At 45.7% G+C, this 23,298-nt stretch overlaps 1 protein-coding gene across 1 annotated transcript in view; it reads right to left on the bottom strand.

The window, feature by feature from the left end:
- Nucleotides 1-23,298, bottom strand: part of T265_13262 (hypothetical protein) — a gene marked incomplete at both ends in the record, with an annotated part of 133,327 nt that overhangs the window by 18,272 nt on the left and 91,757 nt on the right. Inside the window, 2 exons of the mRNA XM_009168011.1 lie at nt 10,447-10,486; nt 17,332-17,813. Coding sequence (XP_009166275.1) covers nt 10,447-10,486; nt 17,332-17,813 — 522 coding nt within the window. The remainder of the gene's footprint in view (nt 1-10,446; nt 10,487-17,331; nt 17,814-23,298) is intronic.

Genomic DNA, 23,298 nt, shown 5'->3' on the forward strand with positions numbered 1-23,298 from the left:
TTCCTGGATGGGGACCCCGAGACGGGCCACATCAATGGCTGGAGACATTGTCAGACATGGCCTAGTCGCGCCCTCAATGGCGCCCGTGCATCCAAGCAATTGCCTTCAATGCATAGCTCCTTTTCCAACCCCCCCCCCCACACACACACACCTGACAGCCCACTGCACTTATCCCTCCCCCCCAAAAAAAAAACATCGGTGAACGGAACTGCGGCAGCTGCAACCACCGTACGACGAGTACGCGGTTCTTACAGCTGACAATGATGACGGGTATTCGGGCACCCCCTAAATTCGAGCTCCATGTCTCAGCCGACCTATATACGAGCTGGTTTGGGATGCGGGTTTCGACAGACATTGCGAATGAAATTCACGTCTCGCTGCTGTCCAGTAGCGAAGACGGCACGATAGCCCGATAAGACCTCAAATGATGGCCGTCCCACGAGCCTTTCTCAAGGCGACCAAACGCCATGCTGACTTCTGCAGTTGGTGTGTTTGTTTTATTACCAAGTGGCAGACTTGCCAAGATAGCGGAAATGCTATCTCACAATAATTTCGCTGAACACAATGTTGAACCGCAGACTGATAAAAGACAAGCGATTTGGGACCAAAATGCAGGTGAACCGAACGTCACATTCAGCCACTGTATTTCCGTTTCGAGTTGAAAAAATGCAACGCATTTGTCCGCAAAAGACCAAATACTAACACTGGACTAGCGCAGCGGTGTTTTGACCAGGAAACATTTCAAGCTGACTAAATAAACATTGGCGATGGCAAAAACCATCCTGCGCTGGGATGCTGGATAGGGCGAGGGAAAGAACACAGCCCCGCTTAACGCTGGTATCGATTTTGAAATGGTCCCCGCACGCGGTGTGTGAGCTTTGTGTAGGAAGAGCCACAGTGCTTCTCTGCAGTTTGAGTCCAAGGCCGTGTTGAAATCTACAAGCAGTTCGACAGAAAGTCAGTCAAAAAAATAATTAAACCGCTTCGAAATCTACGTTGCTTTCCACGTACGAATGCCAATGAGCACGGTATGAGATGGATCCTGCTGTAGGTGAGCCCCCTGCTGAACCCTTTGAATTCAACGTCTGGCTCACTAGGTATCAGGGGGTCACCCTAGCCCGAGATCGTGGAGAGCAAGACACCGCGCACAGCAGGCGCCGTTTGAACTGCAACGTATTTTCGATTTGTAAAGTTACTTCGACCGTATTGGATAATGCACCGGTGGTCACGACCAACCTCTCAGTGATCGCCGTGTGCAGTTTTATTGGGGGCCGATCCATTTTATCTCTTCACTGCTCGCAGGAAGACAGAATCGCCGGTTCCATAAAAATCGCACTTCTATTGCAGCAAACAGTGTGATTTCAACTCCAGACTGCCTCGTACTACGATTTATAGTAGTGCAGAGACTTGTTGCCCTCCACCGAACTTTCTGGCCTGGTTGAATTTTAAAGAACTGAGTTTCAGCTAGTCACTCAGTGATTTACTGGATCAGTAGAGCAGCGAAATCAGATCGCCATACAAGATGACAGCTTTGAGCTGGGTCCGGAGATAACAGTATATATCAACTGACCGTCTGAAAGTAGACAGGACAAAACCCACTAGCAACATCACATTGCTATTCAAGTAAATGTATGTGAGTGTGTAGAACTCCAATTACAGTTGACCAATAACAGTCAATATTCACTGCTAACTGATGAAAATTAGATCGCGCCGCCTAAACGGTCCATCAGAAAAGTAGCCCAAAAGTATCCAGTGAATTGATGCACAAACCGGACCTCAGCACTACCAGTGAGAAGATGCAATCGACGGTTAAGATCGCAGTGGGAGTGCGGTATTCGTTGGCTGAATGATGTATGGAAAATGTTCAGTTGACCTGGACTTCTTCGGTTAGCCAAGTCTCAAAAGTGAGGAAGAACATTAACTGAAAAATTGATGGATTTTTCGAATTTCTATCGTGATTCAAAAGCGATTCAACTACTGTGGTTGGGGTGGAAAGCAACGTGTGTCAGAGTAAGCACATTTGAGTTCTACCCCTTGACTTTCCGAATCCTCTTGAAGAAACGTGAGATTTACACTGCTGATGACTCCCAACAAGGACGAAACAACTCTTAAGTTGTTTCACTCACTGGACGAAACAACCCTAAAGTTGTTTCACTCACTGGACAAAATCTCGACCGAAATTTGCAAATATCTCCATACAGTCAACAAGATATAAGTAGCTCAGAAGGACCCATGAGGAATGGATCTTTCATCACAGAAGTTGCCACCCGAGGACCTAGTCAACACGTGTGCGACGTGATGTGGATTCTGCTATTAAAGAATGAGTGGCTCTATATCTTGTCCAAGTGCCATTTTATGCCACTGTCGATCAGCCGCTGATAGTCGAACGGCTCAACTTTCAATTACAGGCCGCATATCTGCTAGTAAATTCATGAGATGCGAACCGGGGATGGAACAGCTGAGAAGTGTCGCTCGACTTTTCAACGAAGATCTTTGCTAGTAGATGCATCTAACAGTTTTTCGAGTGCATCAAAGGACAAACACGCATTAGGAATGATGTCAAAGTCGATTCAGGAGTTCAGTACTCGACCAGCGTCGAACCATGTGTCTGCCCACGCAAAAGTGACGGAGATATAAGTGCATACCGGTAGAGGGTCAACGTATGGCGCCCCCGCCAGCTTTTCACGTTGATTCTAGAGCGTTTTCTCTTGAATATCAAGAAGCATTCAGTGAATCACCAATAGTGCCTACAAGCAGACAAACATTGAGAGAACGAAGCGAATCCGCGAAATCCCGCGGAATCCGCGAAAACCAAGGGAACGGACGACAGAAACCAAATGTTGTCACGTAGGAAACTACTCACAAGGTTGCTGAGAACTCTTTGACAGCCTTTATGAAAATATACTGCGATTTCTCGAATATCATGCCAACTGAAACATGAGGCGGCCTGTGTACAGCACATTCAGCTGGAAAATATCATAAACGAAAACCAAATTGATCTACAAATGAGTGTATTTCTCGAAAACAGTCCAAATTGGGTTCGAGTAGATCACAAGGTTGACGGAAATCCGGGGGCTGAGCCTACCAGATGACCCCCAAGAAGGGCGAAACCGGTCGTGAGCTGTCGAAGCGTTTTCAGCAACCTTGCGAGTAGTTCCCTTTATGAAAAAATACTCATTAATGACTTATTCCACCTAACCGATTCAATGACAGCGTCTGCCATGACTGCTGACCATCTTGCGTTACTGGTAACAAACACGCCCTTTTATTGTAGAGACACAAAAAAAGCCAGTTTTACTAGGACTAATTGAACTCTACGTCCCACAAAGCCAACTTGAGCTTTCCGGCTGATAACGATATATTGGAACATCTACTATTCTGGCTTGACCATCTGTTCCATTTTTCCATCGGTAGTTTGATTCGAAACGCCGCCACCACTCTGTTAGTGTACCCCCCCCCCCCACGCACTCTAAATTAGACTGAGGCGGTGAACATGAAGTAATCGATTGAACGTCCTCTATTGGAGGCGGAAACGAAAGTAGAACAGAGAACAACTGCCCGTATATGCACACACACACACACACACATACACAAACGAAGCAAACAGTTTCGTCAAAATTGGCACATTGTTTGATCAGTTTTTCGACCGACGCCAAAATTTTTAATAATATTGTCTGACTTGGTTGTGCCCACAAGAATCTTCGGTTCTGATTACAGTCCTGACAAGCAGAGAGGGAATAGAGCTGAGAGACTGGGACAAAAATTGAACCTCTGCGGACGAATTCGATAATAGTTGTGCATCAGAACAGAGAGGCGGGGGAAGTTTTCGAAATGAAATTGGTTTGGTTCTTTTCCAAAACCATTCTGCCTACCACAGAATATTTTGATGGATGGGAAAACACCAGGTTGCAAAACCTCCTAGACAGGTGTGATTTACAAGCGTAAAATTTTCTAAACAGCAGTCTCTGTCTGAACGTCCGTCTTATCTCATTGCCCTGTTATTTTGAGCTGCGGCGAACATACACGCTACTCAACATTATTGAACCGATCTGAACTTGTATCCATGGCACTTTCTTTCCAACAAGCCTTACATCCTGGCATGACCACTTTGGATACACTACACCAAACGGAGAAGATAGTAGACTTATGTAAGCGTGTTGCTGAAAATTCTCCGCCAGCACACGACCGGTTTCACCTTCCAGGCGTAGTCTCCCAGTTTCCGTCAACCTTATGTTCAAATTGAAACTAAAATGCACGAAACTAGAGAAGTACACCCATTTGCAAACAAATTCGGTGTTTCGGAAGGCTCACTGAAACCCTAGCTGTATCCTTCGTTTATAATTTTCTGCTTCAAACGAACGGGCTGCACCAGGACGCCTCATGTTTTAGTTGGTACAACATTCAAGATATCGCTTAAGAGGTTTATAAGCGGGAGGCAGCCTGGTACATCACATTCAGTTGCCTGGAAACATCACAAACGAGAGATTCACCTAGGTTCCAGGTGAGTCCCTAGCAAAAAACGAGATTCGTTTGCGAATGAGTGTATTCTGCTAATGGTGTAACGGTGATACTACTGATGCGGAAGCATGTGAGTAGTATGTTTTTTCTTGTAAATTCGCTGTGCGTCTCTTGAAAATGGAAATCTCTTGTGGAAGTTGTGCAGTCGCTTTGTAGCATTTGCTTGGATTTGAGCAAAAGTCAATTAATATCCAGGAAAGTTCAAGAAGACGCGTTCAAGAGAAGAGGGATGTTCAGTTTTTGTAAATAAGATGCCTATGAGAGTTTCGCTTCTCTGTCCAATAGTCTGTAATTGGTCAGTTCACATTTTCTAATTAATAGCTCCGCAGCGAAGGCTTTCTTCCTTTCAATGGTAGACTCGTGTTCAGCGCCTATTCGAACCCTCCCTTGAGCTAGACGCACCGAGATTCGAATCAGTCCCAGAAGGAATTAAGGCAAGTTTAGACATAGAAGTTGATGTTCCGTAGAACACATGACATTGTGGATGTCAAAACTAGACCAATCAAGAAAGGCAGCCAACGTGTGAATGCTTTGAACATCATCCTTCAAACAAACGTTTCTTCAGAAGCCCTTTTTTTAATCGATTCTAAGTACTTATTTATTACCTGAGTGCAGGGCGAAAGCAACAAACGTGGAGATAAGGGTGAATTTGTGATACCGCATATCTGATTATGGTCCAAACTTCAATTCTCCCATTTTTATTGTTTATCAGTTACAGCAAAAGAAAACAATCGGTGCAGTGTGACATCACGTGAGCAACATAACGTGACAGAAAACACCACCCAAGCCCAACCTTCCGATTGAGAAACGTCAGAATGACCACGCTCATTGCAGCAACTGGATGACTGTCACCCAAAAATGCTCACTGTCACTAGGACTTCCTTCATACCGATACAATCTTCTGGGCTCCGACTGCAGGTCAGAATGAGAATAAGGGAAGTCGCTTCGTGAAGTCACTTCCTTTGTGGAATTTATGCTTCTTCCCTGGTCACAAAGTATTGTGGCTCGCTTGCATAAGGGCAGCACCAACCGCATCTCATTGAAAGTTTTGAAAATGTTTTTTTTTCATAAGCAATGATGTAGGGCACAGCTATATCGTCCTCAAATTAATTTACAGTTACGGCCTCCAGTTTTTAAATAAGCCAACTCTAATAATGTCTGGGACAGCAAAGGCCATGGCACCAGGATCTGAAGTGCAGCCGGATTCATATGTTTCCTTAGCCTTTCGTCTTACGTTGAGAAGGCGGAGAAGTTCGGCTTTGTATCCAGTCGCACCCTGATAGGTTCCGGTTATTGAATACCGAGTGGTGGTCGTGGGTTTTCTAGAGATTTCTGTAGAATGTGATCAAACCAATGGAGTCACGCATCTTGGGCTATGGTACCCATATTCTCGAAGCCGCAGAAGCATTTGAGCACGACTTAACCGAAGGGAAAATAGCGCCAAGAACAAAAGGAATCCGGGAGAGTAGCAATGGTAAGAAAAGCCTAGCTCTCAACGGTTCTCAGCTCCTAGAGACCAAGTCTCGCAAAGGTAAGCGAATTTCAGGTCAGTACCTTTCGGTGGATCTTACGCTGTCTTCTTCAAAAGCAAGAGAGCGAATACTGCGTACTGTATGGTACCGTTAACTTCTTCGAATGTCCATTTATCAAGAAAAGCAACTGAACCAGGGTACTTGAAGACGTGGATCTTTCAATGAGAGTGACGGAAAAAATTGAAACTGCGCAAGGCGATGAATTTTCGCTTTCGTCACACTGAAGTCTACCATTTTTGCAACCTGATCGATGAGTTTGGACAGCACTTGCGGGCTGTTGTTGTCATCTCTCATTATGTTGTCAGAGATGACTAAATTCGAACTCTGTTGAACACTTGACAAATATTTTGCGCACAATACAGTTTGAGCGGGATATTGAGGTCCAGCCACGGGATCCAAACACAGTTCCAAACATTCTACGTCGTAGGCATGAATATAGATCATTGCAGCACTGAGTGATCTTATCATCCAGATTTGGCTGGTTGCCAAGGCAACTGCCCATGACTCGGATGACAGCAGTGAACGCTATTTATGCATTAATTGTTTCAGCCGATAATGAACATGAAGAGAGATACACTCATTTGCAAATCAATTTGGTTTTCACGAGAGACTCAACTGAATCTCTCGTTTATGAATGAGTAGTTTCCTTTATGAAAATATACTGCGATATCTCGAATATCGTGCCAATTAAAACATGAGGCGGCCTGTGTGCAGCACATTCAGTTGTAGAATATCCAAACGAGAGGTTCAGTTGGATCTCCCGTGAAAACAAAATTGATCTGCAACTGAATGTACTTCTCGAAAACGGTCCAATTGGGGTTCAAGTAGAACATAAAGTTGACTGCGCCTACCTGATGAGCCCCAAGAAGGGTGAAACCAGTCGTGGGGTGTTGACGGATTTTCAGCAACCTTGTGAGTAGTTTCCTTTATGACGAGAAGTAGTTTTACTCAAAGTGAAAAGTGTTATCGAAATCTGACAAACTGTGATGTGCACAAGGCTTTGGAAGCGAGTCTGTGACCATGCGAACCAAAAGAGGAAACAGCCACCGATATTCCCAAGGACGCTCCCAATTGAGCAGCTGTGAATTTCTTCTTTAACTTGTTATGGTTGATTCAACACTCATTACACCAATAGTTCATTTTCTTCATGATTCAAAAGCTTGCTTCGACGCGTTTCAATTAGTAAGAAGGTTAAAAGTCGAATATCGAATCCGATCTCATTTTTTCCCAGTGAACCGATTAACAAGTGGACGAAAACCTAAGCTACACGACAGCTGTTTGAACGTCACGTGAATTTCATCGTCATCAAATGACGTAAAGTTCAGCTGTAACACCCTTCCGGTGACTAGCTGCCATGCTACCCGAAGGAAGCACAAGGGCTTGGATACTGCCAGGTTGCCCTAGCCTAGACAGGAGAAGTCGAGAGGCAGAGGTCGGGGTCGAACCACGGAACTTGCGGCCAGTAAATTCGCGCTCTAACCATTCGGGCCATCAAGCCCCCAAAATGATGTAAAGCCAGTTGTCACTCTTCGGAATGATGACGGCATGTGATAAGGGCTGACTGCATGCTGACAAGGACGGAAACGTTGACTATTAGGTATTCGTTTGGATATTTTTCCTCCCTGTGAGGCACGTTGGCACGTGGAACCCTACTGATTCACTCACTGTTTCACCCTACTTAGCAATTGTTCTGGAGAATGCAGTGCAGTCCAGAATTTCGCAGTACATCAAATCACCCTACTTAGCAATTGTTCTGGAGAATACAGTGCAGTCAAGCCTGTTATTCGCCACAGCACAATCACATCAAACAGCTCTTGTGCTGTCCAACCACGGTCGCCACTGACAGGAGTTTATTCTTCGACAGTGAGACAAGGAACTCCAGAAATCCTCATAAAGAATGGAACAATTAATTCATCTGATTGCCTAACTTTTGCTTCCACTTCATCGCTATTTTGCGACCTTGCGGAATCTTGATTACTTGAACTCAGGCGTACGAATCTAACAAGCCAACGACAGAATCTACGGAAGTCAAGTCTCGAGAATGGCTCGTATAAAGACCGCGCGCTAGGGTGCGAAAATCGATTGTTCAGTCCCAGGTTAACGTGTGGTTACTCGCACCCCTTCAATTCGACCCGCATTCTGTAGGTTGCCTGAAAATGTCAAAATCTCCGTAAGTGGCAAGAAACATCTGTGCAACCAGTTCATTAAAAATACGTTGGACAATTTGCACCTAAAAGTGCATCAGGTGTTTCGTTTGTGCTGCGCACAGTGATCACGCGGTCACGGTCGATAGGACATATGGACTTTCAATACAACAGCTGTCACCGAAACTCGTACTGTAGATAAGTTGGTTTCTGGACTGGTTTGGAAAGAATTTCTGTCATGTGATACTACAAAACTACGAATCGGGCAGGTGAAAAACCAGAAAAACAGCATAGATAACCGGGTACGCGAAGAGTCAAAAAGGTCCGGTGACATTTTTCAAATCCCTCTAACTGCAGTTGTTAACTTCCGGTTGATTTATTGACCGGTTCATCATCCTATCACTTGATTAGGCCATTGTATTTGTAGGAAGAGTTACGTACTCCGGTAACCAAATAGACGTTAAAACTGCACAGTATAATTGATGAACCGGTTGGACCGCAAAACTACACACAGATGATGCGAACAGAACCTGAGGACTGGCGTGCTTGCGTTGCTTGTGGTGGAGTGGGGTTTAGACAAACCAGTTGTTCGTTCTGACAACTGATCGCTCAGGTGACTTGATTTGTTTGACGTAGTCTCGAGACTACGTACACCTTTGGATAAGGATCCCTCTGCTGTCAAGGCGGAAGCGCGATTTGCTTCAACCGACCGTTCCAATCCATATCATCGTGAACTTACTAGCCATGCCGGTTAACTGCGCTTTTTTATTGGAAAAGAAAGTAAACCGACATGAAGCAGAGCATGATAGTCGTGGTACTCGGTCCGCTGTACGACAGCAAGAGCTGAACTTGGACAGGCATTGAAACTCCAGTAAGCTTCGCGTGTGAGCCGAGTTGATAAACCTTGAGTTTTATGATTGGGTCTTCGAGAGCTCAGTCCTTGCCTTGAATAGGTGTTCAGCACACAAGTCGTCTTTTTGTGACGATTTGTCTTTTGGAACCTGTGGAGCCACCCCATTACCATCCACCATATTAGTAGGCATACAGATCTACCCTAAATCGATTCATCCAACCCACACATAACGGCCCCCAGGCTCTTCGCCTGCATGCGACGTCAAATGGTACCACGAACGCATTGTCTATGGGGTGTAAGTAAAACTGACTGCGCAGTACGAGCGAGTGGGACAAGGCAGGTTCACAATTAACAGGAATATTGGTAGCTCAGGCTGTAATCATGGCCTTTGGTTTGTTCGCTCAGCTGGTTGCAAACGTTTCATCTCGAGCCGAAGTGATATCACCAGTGTGTTGAGGTTCAATTAACTCTACAGTGAGTCACGTTTCTTGATCAGTGGGTGTGACGGGTGAGCCCAGATCAGTGGTACCACTGAGTTGGCGGTCCCTCGTTCGTAGCGGTGCTGCGTATACAAGGTCGATATGCCAATTCATTGACTCCTTTGCAGAGTACTATGACCATAAGAACCCCCCCTCGTGCCTTGTAATTTACGTACTAGAATCTTCATGTTTTTTAGATTGAATTTGTGCTCCTTCTGAACTTCATGGACCGAGTCATTTGATATATGCATACAGCAAAGGAACCAATCAAGGTTTTCAGATATAATAGCTACATTGGTTTAGTGTCGAGCAAGGATAAGGCACAATGTGGTAGAATGTAGTTCGCCGACACTGCGAGAGAGCGAACATCAGTTTGGGTTTGAGTGACTGAAGCCAGATATGGGACCGATTTTACTATATACACGCTGTCTAGCCTGACAGAAACGCACCTTCAGTGAGAAGCTGACTTTGCATGTACTAAACGGCTAAAACAACTTCGAGCTCCAAGCAAAATTACTCGCACTACTGACAGAGTGTTAGTAACATATTAATGGTGTTCCCCCGAATGGTATGTTTATCTGCACTGTTGTGTGTGCGCATGAATGCAGTGTCCGTGATAACTGCCAGACATTCCAAGCAACCTCAAGGTTCCTACCGGCCACCCGAAGGAAGCACGAGGTCTGACATGCTGTTGGGCTGCCCAAACCTAGATGGAAGCAGTCGAAATGCAGAGGTTGGGTTCGAACCACAGACCATCCGGTCCGTAAGTTTGCACCCCAACCACTCAGCCATCTCGAGCTCATTCAGTTATGAATGCTGTTGAAACTACCGAGTTCCGTGAGACTCTTATTTTACTCTGTCCGCCTGAAAATCTTTTATGTATAACGGTTTTCCAACTGGACAAAATACAGGTCACTTACCCAATCCTGTTCCGTGGGTTTCCATGTATTGCTTGGTTGACTTAAGAAGAGAAAAAGGAAGTGAAAACAACGGTCAGTGTGATATAAAAAAGAAAGTGTTCTAATGGTAACGGAAATCACCAGGGTCTCTTAGATGTTGCTTTTAGGCACATATGTTCCACGTAGGCGATACTACTCAGTAATTAAGTAACTTAGCCTTCTCACAATGGATGGTTAGCGTAGAAAGCACGTTAGCTGAGCCCTCCAGACCTAAAATGGGACTTATGGAAACCAAGAGTAGACCGGGGTCTTGAATCTTTAGGCTGAAGGCGGAAGTCTTTAAGTTCACGTGACCTCAATTCTGGACCATCATCAGAGCGCGCAACCTCTTGATGCAGACGAAACAAGACACATTTGAAGAAAACAGTGTTGCCCAACAACATAGTTGCTCAAAGGGGGACGAAGTATGTCCCAACTAATCACATGCAAACTACTTGGAACATTTTGACGCAAATTCCATAACTAAACTTACCTGACTCTCGATGTGTGTGTGACTGATTGGGGGTATGGAGTTCAAAGAAGTTCCAAGCATGGCTTTCATACCTGAGTGACTTACTTATGAGTAGTCAGGAATGGCTGAATTTCCAGTCGTGGCTTACATACTGCGAGCGAACTCAACTCATTGGGAAGTACTCTAATGCAACCGAGTCCTGTGGTGCGCCTCTCAAGAGCCCACAACCAGTAGGAATTCAACATTTGGTTCAAGGTTACATGAAGTTGGACAGAAGCGATCAAAACATCGTGCGATTCGAACAGCAGATCAGGTCAATAGTTTGTGCATTGAATTGCGCAATCCTCTACCACACAATTCAGTAGATGCATCGTCATAGCCTAAATGACAAAGGCTCCATTTAAACATTTGACAGACAAATTATCAGTTCATCATCATCGACAGCGTGAAATCAGTGTTCAACACTGTTGCTTCCCTGCCGCACAACCATGATTTATTTGAAAGCCTTACTGTAAAGAAAAAAGGTGGACGAGGGAGGGACCTATTGCTAGCTTAACACAATCATTCCGAGGTGCCTACACCGCCAGACATTCACTCAGGCAATCGGGATAGAAACTGACAACAAGAACGCCACTGACATCGGTTGGCAGCCATATCTTCTAGTGTCTCCAACCAGGCACAGTGAGGATCACACGGTCCCCATCCTGGAAGGCGAGTAGCACCGACAGCACCCAAGCGTTTCGTGATCTCCTTCATGCTCCTCTGCCAAGTCAAGGGTTGGCCACCTCTCTGTTTATGCCACTCCGAATTGGGCATGGAAAACAGCACTCTCTTCGGCAAACGATGGTTCGGCATACGCAACACATGTCCCAACCAACGCAGCTTCTGGTGCTGGACACATTCTTCAATGGAATTACCCGTCGCACAACTGGAAACGCGCTTTCTAAGTGCCTCATTACGGATTCGCCGGCACTGACCTACACGAGCTATGGCTCTGAGACAACGGTTGTCTAACGTTTGAAGACGTCTCAGGTCCGCTGCTCGAACAGGCCAAGTCTCACAGCCATACAGCAAGACAGCCCGTACTGTAGCTTGATACACCCGTCCCGTGAGATTCAGGGATAAACCATTCTGATGCCATAGGTGTCTCAAGTTAGCAAACGCGACCAGAGCCTTGCATACTCGTGCATTGACCTCATCTGTCACACTACAATCAGAACTAATACGACTTCCAAGATACGCAAAACTCTCCACAAATTCCAGTGTCTCTCCCCGGATTGTAAGTGGCGTGTACGTATGCTATAACAGCAGACGTCAGAAGCTGCGCGAACTTTTGTGTTATTTCTAACCGAAGTGACTTCACTGGTCGACAACCTTCTTGACACTGGAAAGTGAGAAATGAGATCGACGTTTTCAATCATCGCCATCTTCTCCGTTTTTAAGCTTTCCTTAGCCACCATGCCTACCGATCAGGCTTGCGACTGCAGGTTTCGGAGAGCTTGCAGAATCGTATTGCCGTCACGGTGGGAACATCTTCTTCGGGATTGTCAGGGTCATGGATTGTTGTGAAATCCAATTTGAATTGACCAGCTGTCTTGTTTTGGAGCTCGCACAGCGTTTCGGAATTCAAACCAGTCATCTACTGGCCGACCAGTTCGTTCATCTGGACAACTGTTGCTTGAAGATCGAATCTTGCGAGCGATCAGTGGTATTCTTAGTCACTGAGCTGCTGAGTAATGCATGTGTTCCCAAAGGAGCGACAGTTTGAGCACAAGATCACCATCTATAGCTTATTATTATGGAATCAATCTGAGTGTTCGACTGCTCCAAAAAGTATCCCATCCATCCGTACAATGTTATAAACTTTACTCATAAGGAGTAAAGTTTTTGAGAGATGGCGAGATGGCTCAGTGGTTAGAGCGCAAATTTACTGTTATGTCTGCTGATTCGCCGGCCTGTGGTATCTGCTGCTGACCCGCTCCAGTGCCTAGTGTCGGAGAGAAAAAGGCTCACGGAAGGGAACACAATAGCTATATTCCAACAAAGTGGTTGCGAGAGCGCGAGTGCGTGCGAGTGCGAAAAGTACAACGGCCTCAAGCTTTTTATTGGAAGGACATTGTCTGAACTTGGTCCAATGCTGACGCACGCGGTCTGGCATTAGTACGAGGCAGCGACGTGCTGCATATTGCGGAGGCGTTGTCTGTCCTTGATCAACGCTAACTCGCGCTGTCTGGGTTTGATGCAAGGCTGTGACGCGCTGCATACTGAGGGGGCGTTGTCTGACTGGTCAACACCCAGCGGAGCTGAGAGTCACCGTAGGTTCCGGGCATTCAGTGTTTGCTTTCAGGAAGCTGATCTTCCTGATATTTACCCACCACAAGATCCATGGTCCTAATCTGACCTCTGCATCTCGACTTCTAATCTAGGCTTGGGCAGTATCCCAGCCCTCGTGCTTCCTTTGGGTGGCACGGCAACTAGCCACCGAAAGGTTTTTACAGCTGAACGATTGTCTGATTGATTTTTCAAAGTCTTGATTACGGAGCACCTAACACTGAAAGCCAAGAAGTCATCACTTGGTATGACGGTTCTTTGCCCTAGCTTTCTAGCATTAAAACCACTCCGCTACAGTGCCGAAACAAACGAGTGCATTCCAAACTGCTATATGAGAACTTGAATGTTTCTTTGGGATATTACGGAACAACTGAAAACGAACAGCCTTGATACAATCAACAGGCGGACATCGTTTGCATGGCTAAAAGCTCACGGCAAACTGATCTCATAGTAGTGATAAACTCGATCCAACGTTACTCTTGCTTGTACCGGTTCAATGCATATTTGATTTAGACAACTAGCATTATCAACCGGGGCACAATTAGGCTGTTTGTTTTAGTCCAACACGTGCGTAACAGACGAGACAGTTTCAAGGACATCCCAAGGACACGCACGCCCACTGCCGGAACTGTCCCAGGTTCAGGCCACATTCCAGCGTTCGATAAATCTTACAATGCGCACTAGGTGATGGGAGCTGTGTAGGACGAGATGTAAAGGCGTTCTGAACAAACTGAGCATTCTGTTCTCAAATGGACAAAAATGGAGAGCAGTCTTTCCAAAGTGACCCTCAAAAAGTCTATCTAAAGTCGCCCTTGTGCAGCAAATTCAACTGAAAAATATCATAAAGGATTCCGTTGACAGTCTTGTTCACATTAAATCAGTTTGAAAACGCGTGTATTCCGAGAAGATGACTTCTTGAAGGGAATGAAATGGACTCAAATTCGTGATGGGTTCAAGAGAATCTTTCTACGAAAATGGCCTTTGTTCTTTCTACTGACCAATCGGCGATAACGAGGGGAATCAGTGTTCACCTTGATGTGATGCCTAAGAGTAGGGGATCCGTAGCCCAACTTGTGTATATCAGTCGAAAACTTCGTCTTGCTTTCTACCGATGCGGTTATTGATTGCGGTGAACCTCACGGTTCCGTTATTTCTGCTCCCACAAAGACAAATGAACATGCTTTTTGATGAAAAGCTGGATATAACTGGGATATGGAGGTGTGATGGTTGCAGTCGTTCCGGTGATGATTCTGGATTGTTGTTCACCCCTGCCCCCGAACTCAAGTTGCGGGGCTCGCAGCGCTTCCTCCTCCTGCTTGCTGCACCTGTCTGCTTGAGAAGTTCACAAAACTGACGGAAGTACATCTGTTTCTCTGATAGCAGGCTAGATCAGCTTTGGGTGTGTTCTTAAGAGGTTTCCGTTTCGAAAAACTATAAAAGTGACAAGCACTTCAGACATGAGACGTTTGCTTCTTCAATAGTAGTCTTTGAGACAAGGCTGATTAGAAACAACAGAACATCTTTATAAAAGGACCAAAATTCGACTTCAAAGATGCCGCATATCTGGAGTAATTGACCAGCCTGGAGGTAGCAATGAAGTCCGCCGAAATGAAAGGTCGGACAGTAACTTGGCCAGTCGGTCACACGAGCTCTTACACACAACAGAACTTCCAACTACCTTTCGATCAAATGAGCAAACTGAAGTACGAAAACGCTGATCCAGATGGACTAGAATAAATCAACAAGTAGTGGGACCGGTTGGCACTTGAGAGGCAGGCTTTACATTATCGAACTTGATGAAGTATTTTGGGTTTTCCTCGAATCCAGTGGGAACTTGCCCCATCTCTGAAACCAGAGAGACTGCTATCAGATTGCGCGATCTTATCCCGTGTCGGCGAGAACTTTGAAAAAAACGAAAATACTTCAGCGACCCTACCAGCAGTGAGTTGTGTTGAGAATATGCCTTCATCCCCTCGCTGATGGTAACCTTTACACCCTCATCTGGATAATCGATACATCCAAACGATGATAAGCGATGACATCTGCACTCTGACCGACCGGGTCAACCGAATCGTTGCCTGGACCATGCTCACAACCGATAGCACCAAACGAAATGTAATTAGCAAGGCAAAACACTGGAATGAGCAGTGCATTGGTCCAGAAAACGTAGAATACTTCGCACACCACTTTGTCATGCTATCGTTTTAGCTAGAAATTGAGAAAATCGGTGGCTAACTATGGTTTCCGGTTGCCAAATGGACACTCGAGATTCCTACTTTCACCAGTTACGAACGGTACGAACTTTTTGCCTTTTGCAGGTGAAACCTTTCATCTTCCTCTTGGAACAACCTGGTCCTATTGCATCTGAACACATCATTTCAGGGCTACCGCTGGCATTCTGCTGCTCAATGAGGGAGAGCTGGTTTTTGGTCAAAATGCAATAGCCAAGCAGCGAGCAATGACACTATATCTTATGTGAAACTGGAAGAATAATCCTTTGTTTTTAAGGATGTTTTGTGCGCTCGCGCGGGACTTTGACCCTCCTGAATCGACAGCTGGCAGCCGTATGGTTTTAATGTGGGCACTCAGAAACTGTTGGTACATATTTTCGCTCCGTTCACTGTAAATAATCACATCCACATGACAGTGAAAACTTCGTCCTGCTTCAATGGCCTTGTATTCCACCTCTTAGATTTGTGCTTTACTTGTTTCGCTGCTGACTTCTTAGCATAGTTCATTCAGATAACCACAAGTTTCTGTGTTTCGGTGTTGGAGACGTTCTGTGCTCTCCATATGACATAGCTGAATTGCATACTGTTAGGCGGAATTCCCACTTCACCACTAGCAGTCAGGTGCTGCTACGGCCGAGAAGTCCATCCAACGCAAGATTGGCCAAAAGTTCGGGTCCGGCATCAAGCCGAGATCTGATTGGTCGAAAGTCCGGACCCAACAGCCAATCATGACCCAGTATTGGCGGAATGCCGTTGACAAAGGCGCATCCAGAACGCGTCAGAATTTCCAGAAAGTTGTTGCCGCTTAGCTATATAGGTGAAGCGCTGTACAAGTGTTCCTGACTTTGTTTCAGAAGAGCTTGGTAAACAATCGGAAAACAATCGGATTTCGTTTTTGACACCATCGCTAATTGTTTTGACGTGAAAGCTAGCTTGGGAGGCTCAGACCGAGAACTAAGCTCGAAAAATACCGTTACTACATTAACAGAGGAAAACTGCAGAAACTACCGCATTCACAACCGGCAAGCACGCACATTCTGTTCATAGTGACGCCTGAACGGAATCACTTCGAGTGAAGCGTAAACATTAGGGTCTTGAAAAGGTCTGGTCACCCGGTAAAACTGCCCCAAAACAACATACGATAGATGACGCCTTGGACAAGCCCAGCATTTGGTTCGGGTGGATACGATTCTTCGACGAACACACATGCTTCAACTCCACGTACAAAACACACCGTGACCAACATTCTCCTCCGGTATATATTGCCTCATACAATCGCGACGCTGGCTGTGAATTTCTTTGATTTGCAGGCCACAGATCAAAAACAATATACAATGAATACAGGCTGATCCGTTGGTTTCGGTCTAACCATCAATCAAAGATATGGGTGTGGTCAGAGGAAAACAGATCAGTGAACCCGGTAGAACCTATAATAATGGTAGGGAGACGCTGTAAGTTCAAAAATGCATTAAACATTGGTCACTCTAAGGGCTGAGAGATTGCAATTCGTGCCAAATTAGCCAATTCATTATTAAGAAGTAACTTCTATGACATTATAAAGTTTAGAAATGTACGATCTCAGCAAACATCATGGAGACCTTGAGTGTGTAAAGTTGCATAAGCCCGTCCTTCGTGCTTGCTTGAAGTCAAATCGTAGCCCCACCCCCCGCTGGTCGTCACCATTTACAATTACGGGGCTGTCGGGACTCACAGAAGGCATGTTTCTGTTATGTTATTGACCACTGATTGTGTGTGACGCCCTACTGATCACAATATAAGTAGTTGCGGTCACCTTATCGAGAATGTATACGAGTTAGAACGAGTAGAACTTACCCAGAACGGTAGCGATCGTGTGAACATCAGGTAGCGCCGACTTTCCGTTACTCTGGTCATTGTGTGTGCAGCACGACCGACATGGTGTACATGGGTACCGAAGTGTCCCCGAGATCGATGGTGTCCGTGGTTCCCATGTCTGTGCCAGTGGTGATGATGATGGTGGTGATGGTGGTGAGTTCCGGTGGGTTTTACTGATGCGTGTCCCTGCTGATGGGGTTTTAATGACTGTTGTTGATTAGGACGATGAGCCGAGTTTTGCTGAAGTCGTTCCACACTTGAGCTGGGTCGGCTTGCTCCCCCACCGGAAGTATTAGTAACAATGAGAGTTGTAGCCAATCGGCCCGCGGTGTCCGCCACCGAGAACAGCGTTTCATCTGATTTGGATATATGCTCCAACAGGAACGGTCGAGGGCTTGGTGATATGGCTCCGGTCAAACTTCGACGATCTCCACCACCGCTGCCACCACTGAGACTTCCAGCTGAGGATGTACAAGGTCAAGACATCTGGATTAGAAAACTACAGAGACCTAAACGTCGTTTCTCAGATAGATAACCAAGGACGGCAGTAATATGGAAAATCGTCAGCAGATATCTTTGTGAAGATGTAAGAATACTCGGAAACTAAGGAGATTCGTATCCATAGCTCCTGGTAATTCCCGTTGCCTCTGAAACCAGCACAAGCCGTAGTACAACCAATTTAGGGAGAAATGAAAGAGGAAAAATGGGTGCACGCATCACCAAGACAACGCCACGACCATCAAAACCATCACTCCGTGTCAACACCATCATCATCAGTCAACAGTGTCATCGCAATCATCATCAATGTCATCTTCGTTGTCAGCGGCAACAGTACACAGAGCAACACGAGTTCCTGAGATTTGAGTACAAAACGTAATCCCAACACCTCACTTTCTGCGTTGAACAATCCACAACCCATGCGCATCTTGTGAAAAGTTGTCACTCCTTGGCGTACTTTGCGGTCTTTCCAGGACGAGTGGGTTTCAACGAGAGGGAGCTGTTTCAAGTGCAGGAGGAAACAAACCCTGAAGTGGCCGATTTACTTGTCAACGGGGAACACTGCGATGGAAATGCCCAAATACATTCTTCATCCCTGCCATCACAACTGTTGTCATTCGAAAACTTTAGTAGGCCATATGCAAGCAAGAAAGAAGTGGGTGGAATGTCTCTCTGAAGCGGCGCACTGACGAAGTTTCCTCAAACGCTTGCATGTCAGTTATCAGGCTCGGTAACAGACGGTTCGACGGCCACCACGAATAAACTCATCCGAACTACCAGTATTCTGACACATTTTCAGCAAAACTGGTGAGTGAAAGAGGTTATGTGAAAGGCCTCCAGACCTCTCCGCTGATGGAGACAATTCAGCTCGACAGTCAAGCAGTTTGCTTCAGTCACAACAACAACATCTCACTTTCCAAACCATCGCAAGACTGGTGACTCAGTTTCTCACGGTTCAGCGACGGACAGTTCAAAGTCTACATACCCCTGATTAGATCAACAGTTCGACGAACAAGTAAACCAGATAGGCACAAAGCCATCCATTTTCCAGGTGTGCAACAGTCACAGATAGTAACTTTGCTGCAATAGTAAAGTAAGTTTGGAATGTCAGGCGTGGGGATTAATGTAGACGGTCATGCATCGCACTACAGTGTGACTTGGATTACGTTTCGCTCCACTTTTTTGGCATCGCTTTGGTTAGAAAAGCTAATGGGGATCAGATGACTTAAACGAACGCGTGGAATGTCTCTCTGAAGCGGCGCACTGACGAAGTTTCCTCAAACGCTTGCATGTCAGTTATCAGGCTCGGTAACAGACGGTTCGACGGCCACCACGAATAAACTCATCCGAACTACCAGTATTCTGACACATTTTCAGCAAAACTGGTGAGTGAAAGAGGTTATGTGAAAGGCCTCCAGACCTCTCCGCTGATGGAGACAATTCAGCTCGACAGTCAAGCAGTTTGCTTCAGTCACAACAACACCATCTCACTTTCCAAACCATCGCAAGACGGGTGACTCGGTTTCTCACGGTTCAGCGACGGACAGTTCAAAGTCTACATACCCCTGATTAGATCAACAGTTCGACGAACAAGTAAACCAGATAGGCACAAAGCCATCCATTTTCCAGGTGTGCAACAGTCATAGATAGTAACTTTGCTGCAATAGTAAAGTAAGTTTGGAATGTCAGGCGTGGGCATTAATGTAGCTAATGGGGATCAGATGACTTGTCAAAACGAACGCCAAACTGATCGATCCATGCGTGGACCCTCGCCTTCTAGTTCCTATGACCCATTGAGGATTATGGGACTTCTTTTCGGACGAGAGACCTGAAATCTCATCCGTCTATGTAGAACGAGAAACAAGAAAGATTTGCGATGTCCTTTTCGAACGGAACTCACGATTGACTCGACGAGGAATAGATTGTTCACATTCAGCAGGACGAGAGACCTGAAATCTCATCCGTCTATGTAGAACGAGAAACAAGAAAGATTTGCGATGTCCTTTTCGAACGGAACTCACGATTGACTCGACGAGGAATAGATTGTTCAACCACATTCAGCAGCTAACGGGCCATCACGCTGTACGTTTGGAGGTAGTGTGCGCCTTTTACAGTAATAATGCGGCCATTTTGTAAGAGGGACGGACAAATAGTTGCTTATCCTCCCGAACTGAGGCTGTTTATCCAAGCAGCATCAAGTGACCGGGTACAACAAAGTTCCCCAACATCACAGCCTTTGTCGAGGAGTATGATACACCTTTATTCGGAAAGAATCCAGCACATACGAATACGGCAACCTCTAGCACAGTGAACTATGGATGTAGTCTTGAATCTTAAGAGGCCTTTACTTTGAACTATGTGGAGACGGCATTCAGCATTTCCGCGTAAGAAAAATAACACCGTATCGGATGCGAATATATCTTGGCACGCGAAATCCATCTTATATATGAGCCCCAGCTGGGCAGGGTACGCAGTGTGTTCCCCGAGAATGCAACTGTTTTGCAGTGCTGTCCTAAGCGCCGCTGACCAGCTGCTCGAGGCCGAATGGTTAAGAGTTTTGATTTGTAGCCGAAAGATTGTGTGTCTCGAGACCATCCAGAGTCTCGTCAACTGTGCTCTGCTTATGATTCCCATTAAGGATGAAACAGCTCTACAGTGCTTCTCACCTTTTCAGTACAAACTGGTTTCACCTACAGGATGAAAGCTACATAAAAACTCAGTTGTTCTAGAGGGTATCACTCTTAATCGACCCAATTAGATCTCAAGACAAAGGATAGCTATTCCATCATCGTCAGGAACAGCAACATCGGTTTTGACACTGATGCTTCATTGCCGTACAACCACAAAGTTTATTTAATTCTACTCCAAGTCTCAAAATGAAATGAAGGGAAAAGATTGGTTGATGGAGAGGGCCCAGTGTTGGCGTATCACAAGCATTCCTCGATGCCTACACATCTAGGCGCCCAATCAGGCAATCTGGAAAGAAACTGACAAAAAGAACGCTAAAACATCGATTGGCCGCCGCTCCTTGCAAGGTCTCCAGCCAAGCGCAGGGGGTCACGGAGACCACATTTTAAGACGTAGACCTCACCAGCAGCACCTAAACTCTTCGTGATCCTGTTCAAGCTCTTCTGCCACGTTCGCTCCACTCTGAAGGAGGTACAAATAACAAAAAAGGCACGCATAGCACATGCCTGCGCCACTGCAGATGATGGTGCTGGATGCTTTCCGCAACTGAAGTATCCGCTGCACGAACAAACACCCGTTTTCTAATTACACCTTTAAGAATCCGTTGGCGCCATCCGACACCAGCGATGCTTTCCAGACGTAACTACCCGAAGCGAACTCCCAATCTACGTTGGAGATATCTACCTTATTTGGTAAGCGTTTCTAGTCGACTCACCTACATAGAAATGGGAGACCCTAGGCCCAGCGGACAGCCGGTACGACTTCGGAATAATCAGAGTTCCTCAATTACTGTCGGAAACCCCCGTACTGGGTATGCAAACGCCTAACCCGCGTTTTGCTTTGTTTGCCGTTTGTCTGTGTACAAAAACGCGTGACGAACACTTTGAGTCCTTTCGGTGCCCTTCTCTGATAAACCTTCCTCTGAAGTCAAGCCCCGTTTGTCTGTGTACAAAAACGCGTGACGCGCACCTTTGGTGCACTTCCCTGATACACCTTCCTCTGAAGTCAAGCAAACACTGTCCACATTAACTTCTGCACATTATAAGATTTACCATCTTCTTCGGGGAGACCAGTATCAGAAAAAACAACCAAAAGCCATCATACCTGGAAGCGCTCGATTCTTGCGGGAGAGAGAGCTACAACTGACCAACAAAAGTGACTTTTCCTGCGGGAAAAAACTGTCTTTAGAGTTAAAAAGTCATTCTGCTTATGACAAAGAAAACTTGAATTAAATATTTGACGGGACCGATACCCAATAACAGCTGTTTTCGTGTCAGCATTTCATAAAAACAAAGCCGTGTCTTTGCTGTTGTTGTTGTTGATGTCAAGGGAAACTTACGATATACAGAAACCGATACACAAACCTCACTTGTTGAGCTCAGCACGAAACGCGATTGGTTGCTTTTTGTGACCGAAACAGTCGTGTTGTGTGAACACATGCCGGCGACGTGATAATCCAGGAAAATATTGTGCCCACTTGCGGCAACCGTTGCATATCACTCTCCTTAGAACTGGCGCGTATGTGAGGGATGACAACCGAGGACTTAGTCCAGTTTCAGGGTTATTTTTACTTGGGGGAGGGGGGAGTTATGACACTGCCGCTCTGATCGAGCCGCATCCTTAGTTTCATGGGAAAAATCTCGTCTAGTTTAATGATAACATCGCGTAAGTCCGACGACTATTCAACCTGGTTATAAATCGGTAAAATTCATGTCAAAAACGAAGAGAACCAACAGCTTCGTGGTCTACCCGAAACACACAAAGAAACAGGACAAAATGCATGCGAAAGTATAATACCGTTTTTAGTAACGAAAAACGCATGGTACGATCGATGGAGCAGAACAATTTGAATGAACGGAAAACTAAAACCGATATAGGAAGGTTATGCGTATTGCAATACTTGAAAGTAATGGGAGCGGGGATATCAGTGTGCTTTCACACTTGCCTAAAGTAAAACTATGTACTTTCCCCAAGGAACAACGGAGGGTTAAATGTTGCACCTGATGAATGGACTGGGACGAATTAGGATCAATCTGTCGAAAAAAATTAGGACACAAGAGAACTGATACATTTCGCACCTTCTAATATAGACAGACTGCAGTCCGCGAGTGAAGTTAATCAAAGTTGGACCGTCGAAAGCATCAGTGGTGTACATTTTCCGAATCTTTGGGGAGATGCGAATCCATGGTGGCCCTCTGATTTGTAGCTGAACTCCGTACAATTCGACCATGAGCTGCTCATCAATCGCTGTGATTGATTTTTACTTGGACAGTACAAAGCGTCCATTATGCCTTGATCACTCAATTCACATCACGTGATCTGGTGTTGACTGGATTCTCTAGTGAAGATTCCTCCAGCAGAAACATTTCTTGGCTAACAAGTTCCTTCAGATGGGTGACTTGCGTCAAATGTTGAGTGATAAATCAAAAGGTAGCATAAGTTCATCCTGGCGGGAGTCACGTGTGCGCAAGCACTACGTTACGGGTCGATGCGTCTCAGTTTGCACGAGATGCCTCAGTGGTTAGAGCACAAATTTACTGAACAGAGGGTACGTACCCGACCTCTCGACTCCCCAGGCTTGGGCAACCTGGCAGTATCCAGCCCTCGTGCTCCCCACTGGTGCCATGGCGGTTAGGCAGCGAAAGAGTGCTAAAGCTGAACGAGTTCGTACTAGAAACGAAATAAGTCAAACTGCGGGGGCAAGTTACATGTTCAGCCTAAATCCGTGATCCACTACACGCTACTCATAAGTAGTGTGAT

This window comes from Opisthorchis viverrini, assembly GCF_000715545.1.
Source record: "Opisthorchis viverrini unplaced genomic scaffold opera_v5_50, whole genome shotgun sequence".
Taxonomy (NCBI): Eukaryota; Metazoa; Platyhelminthes; class Trematoda; order Opisthorchiida; family Opisthorchiidae; genus Opisthorchis; species Opisthorchis viverrini.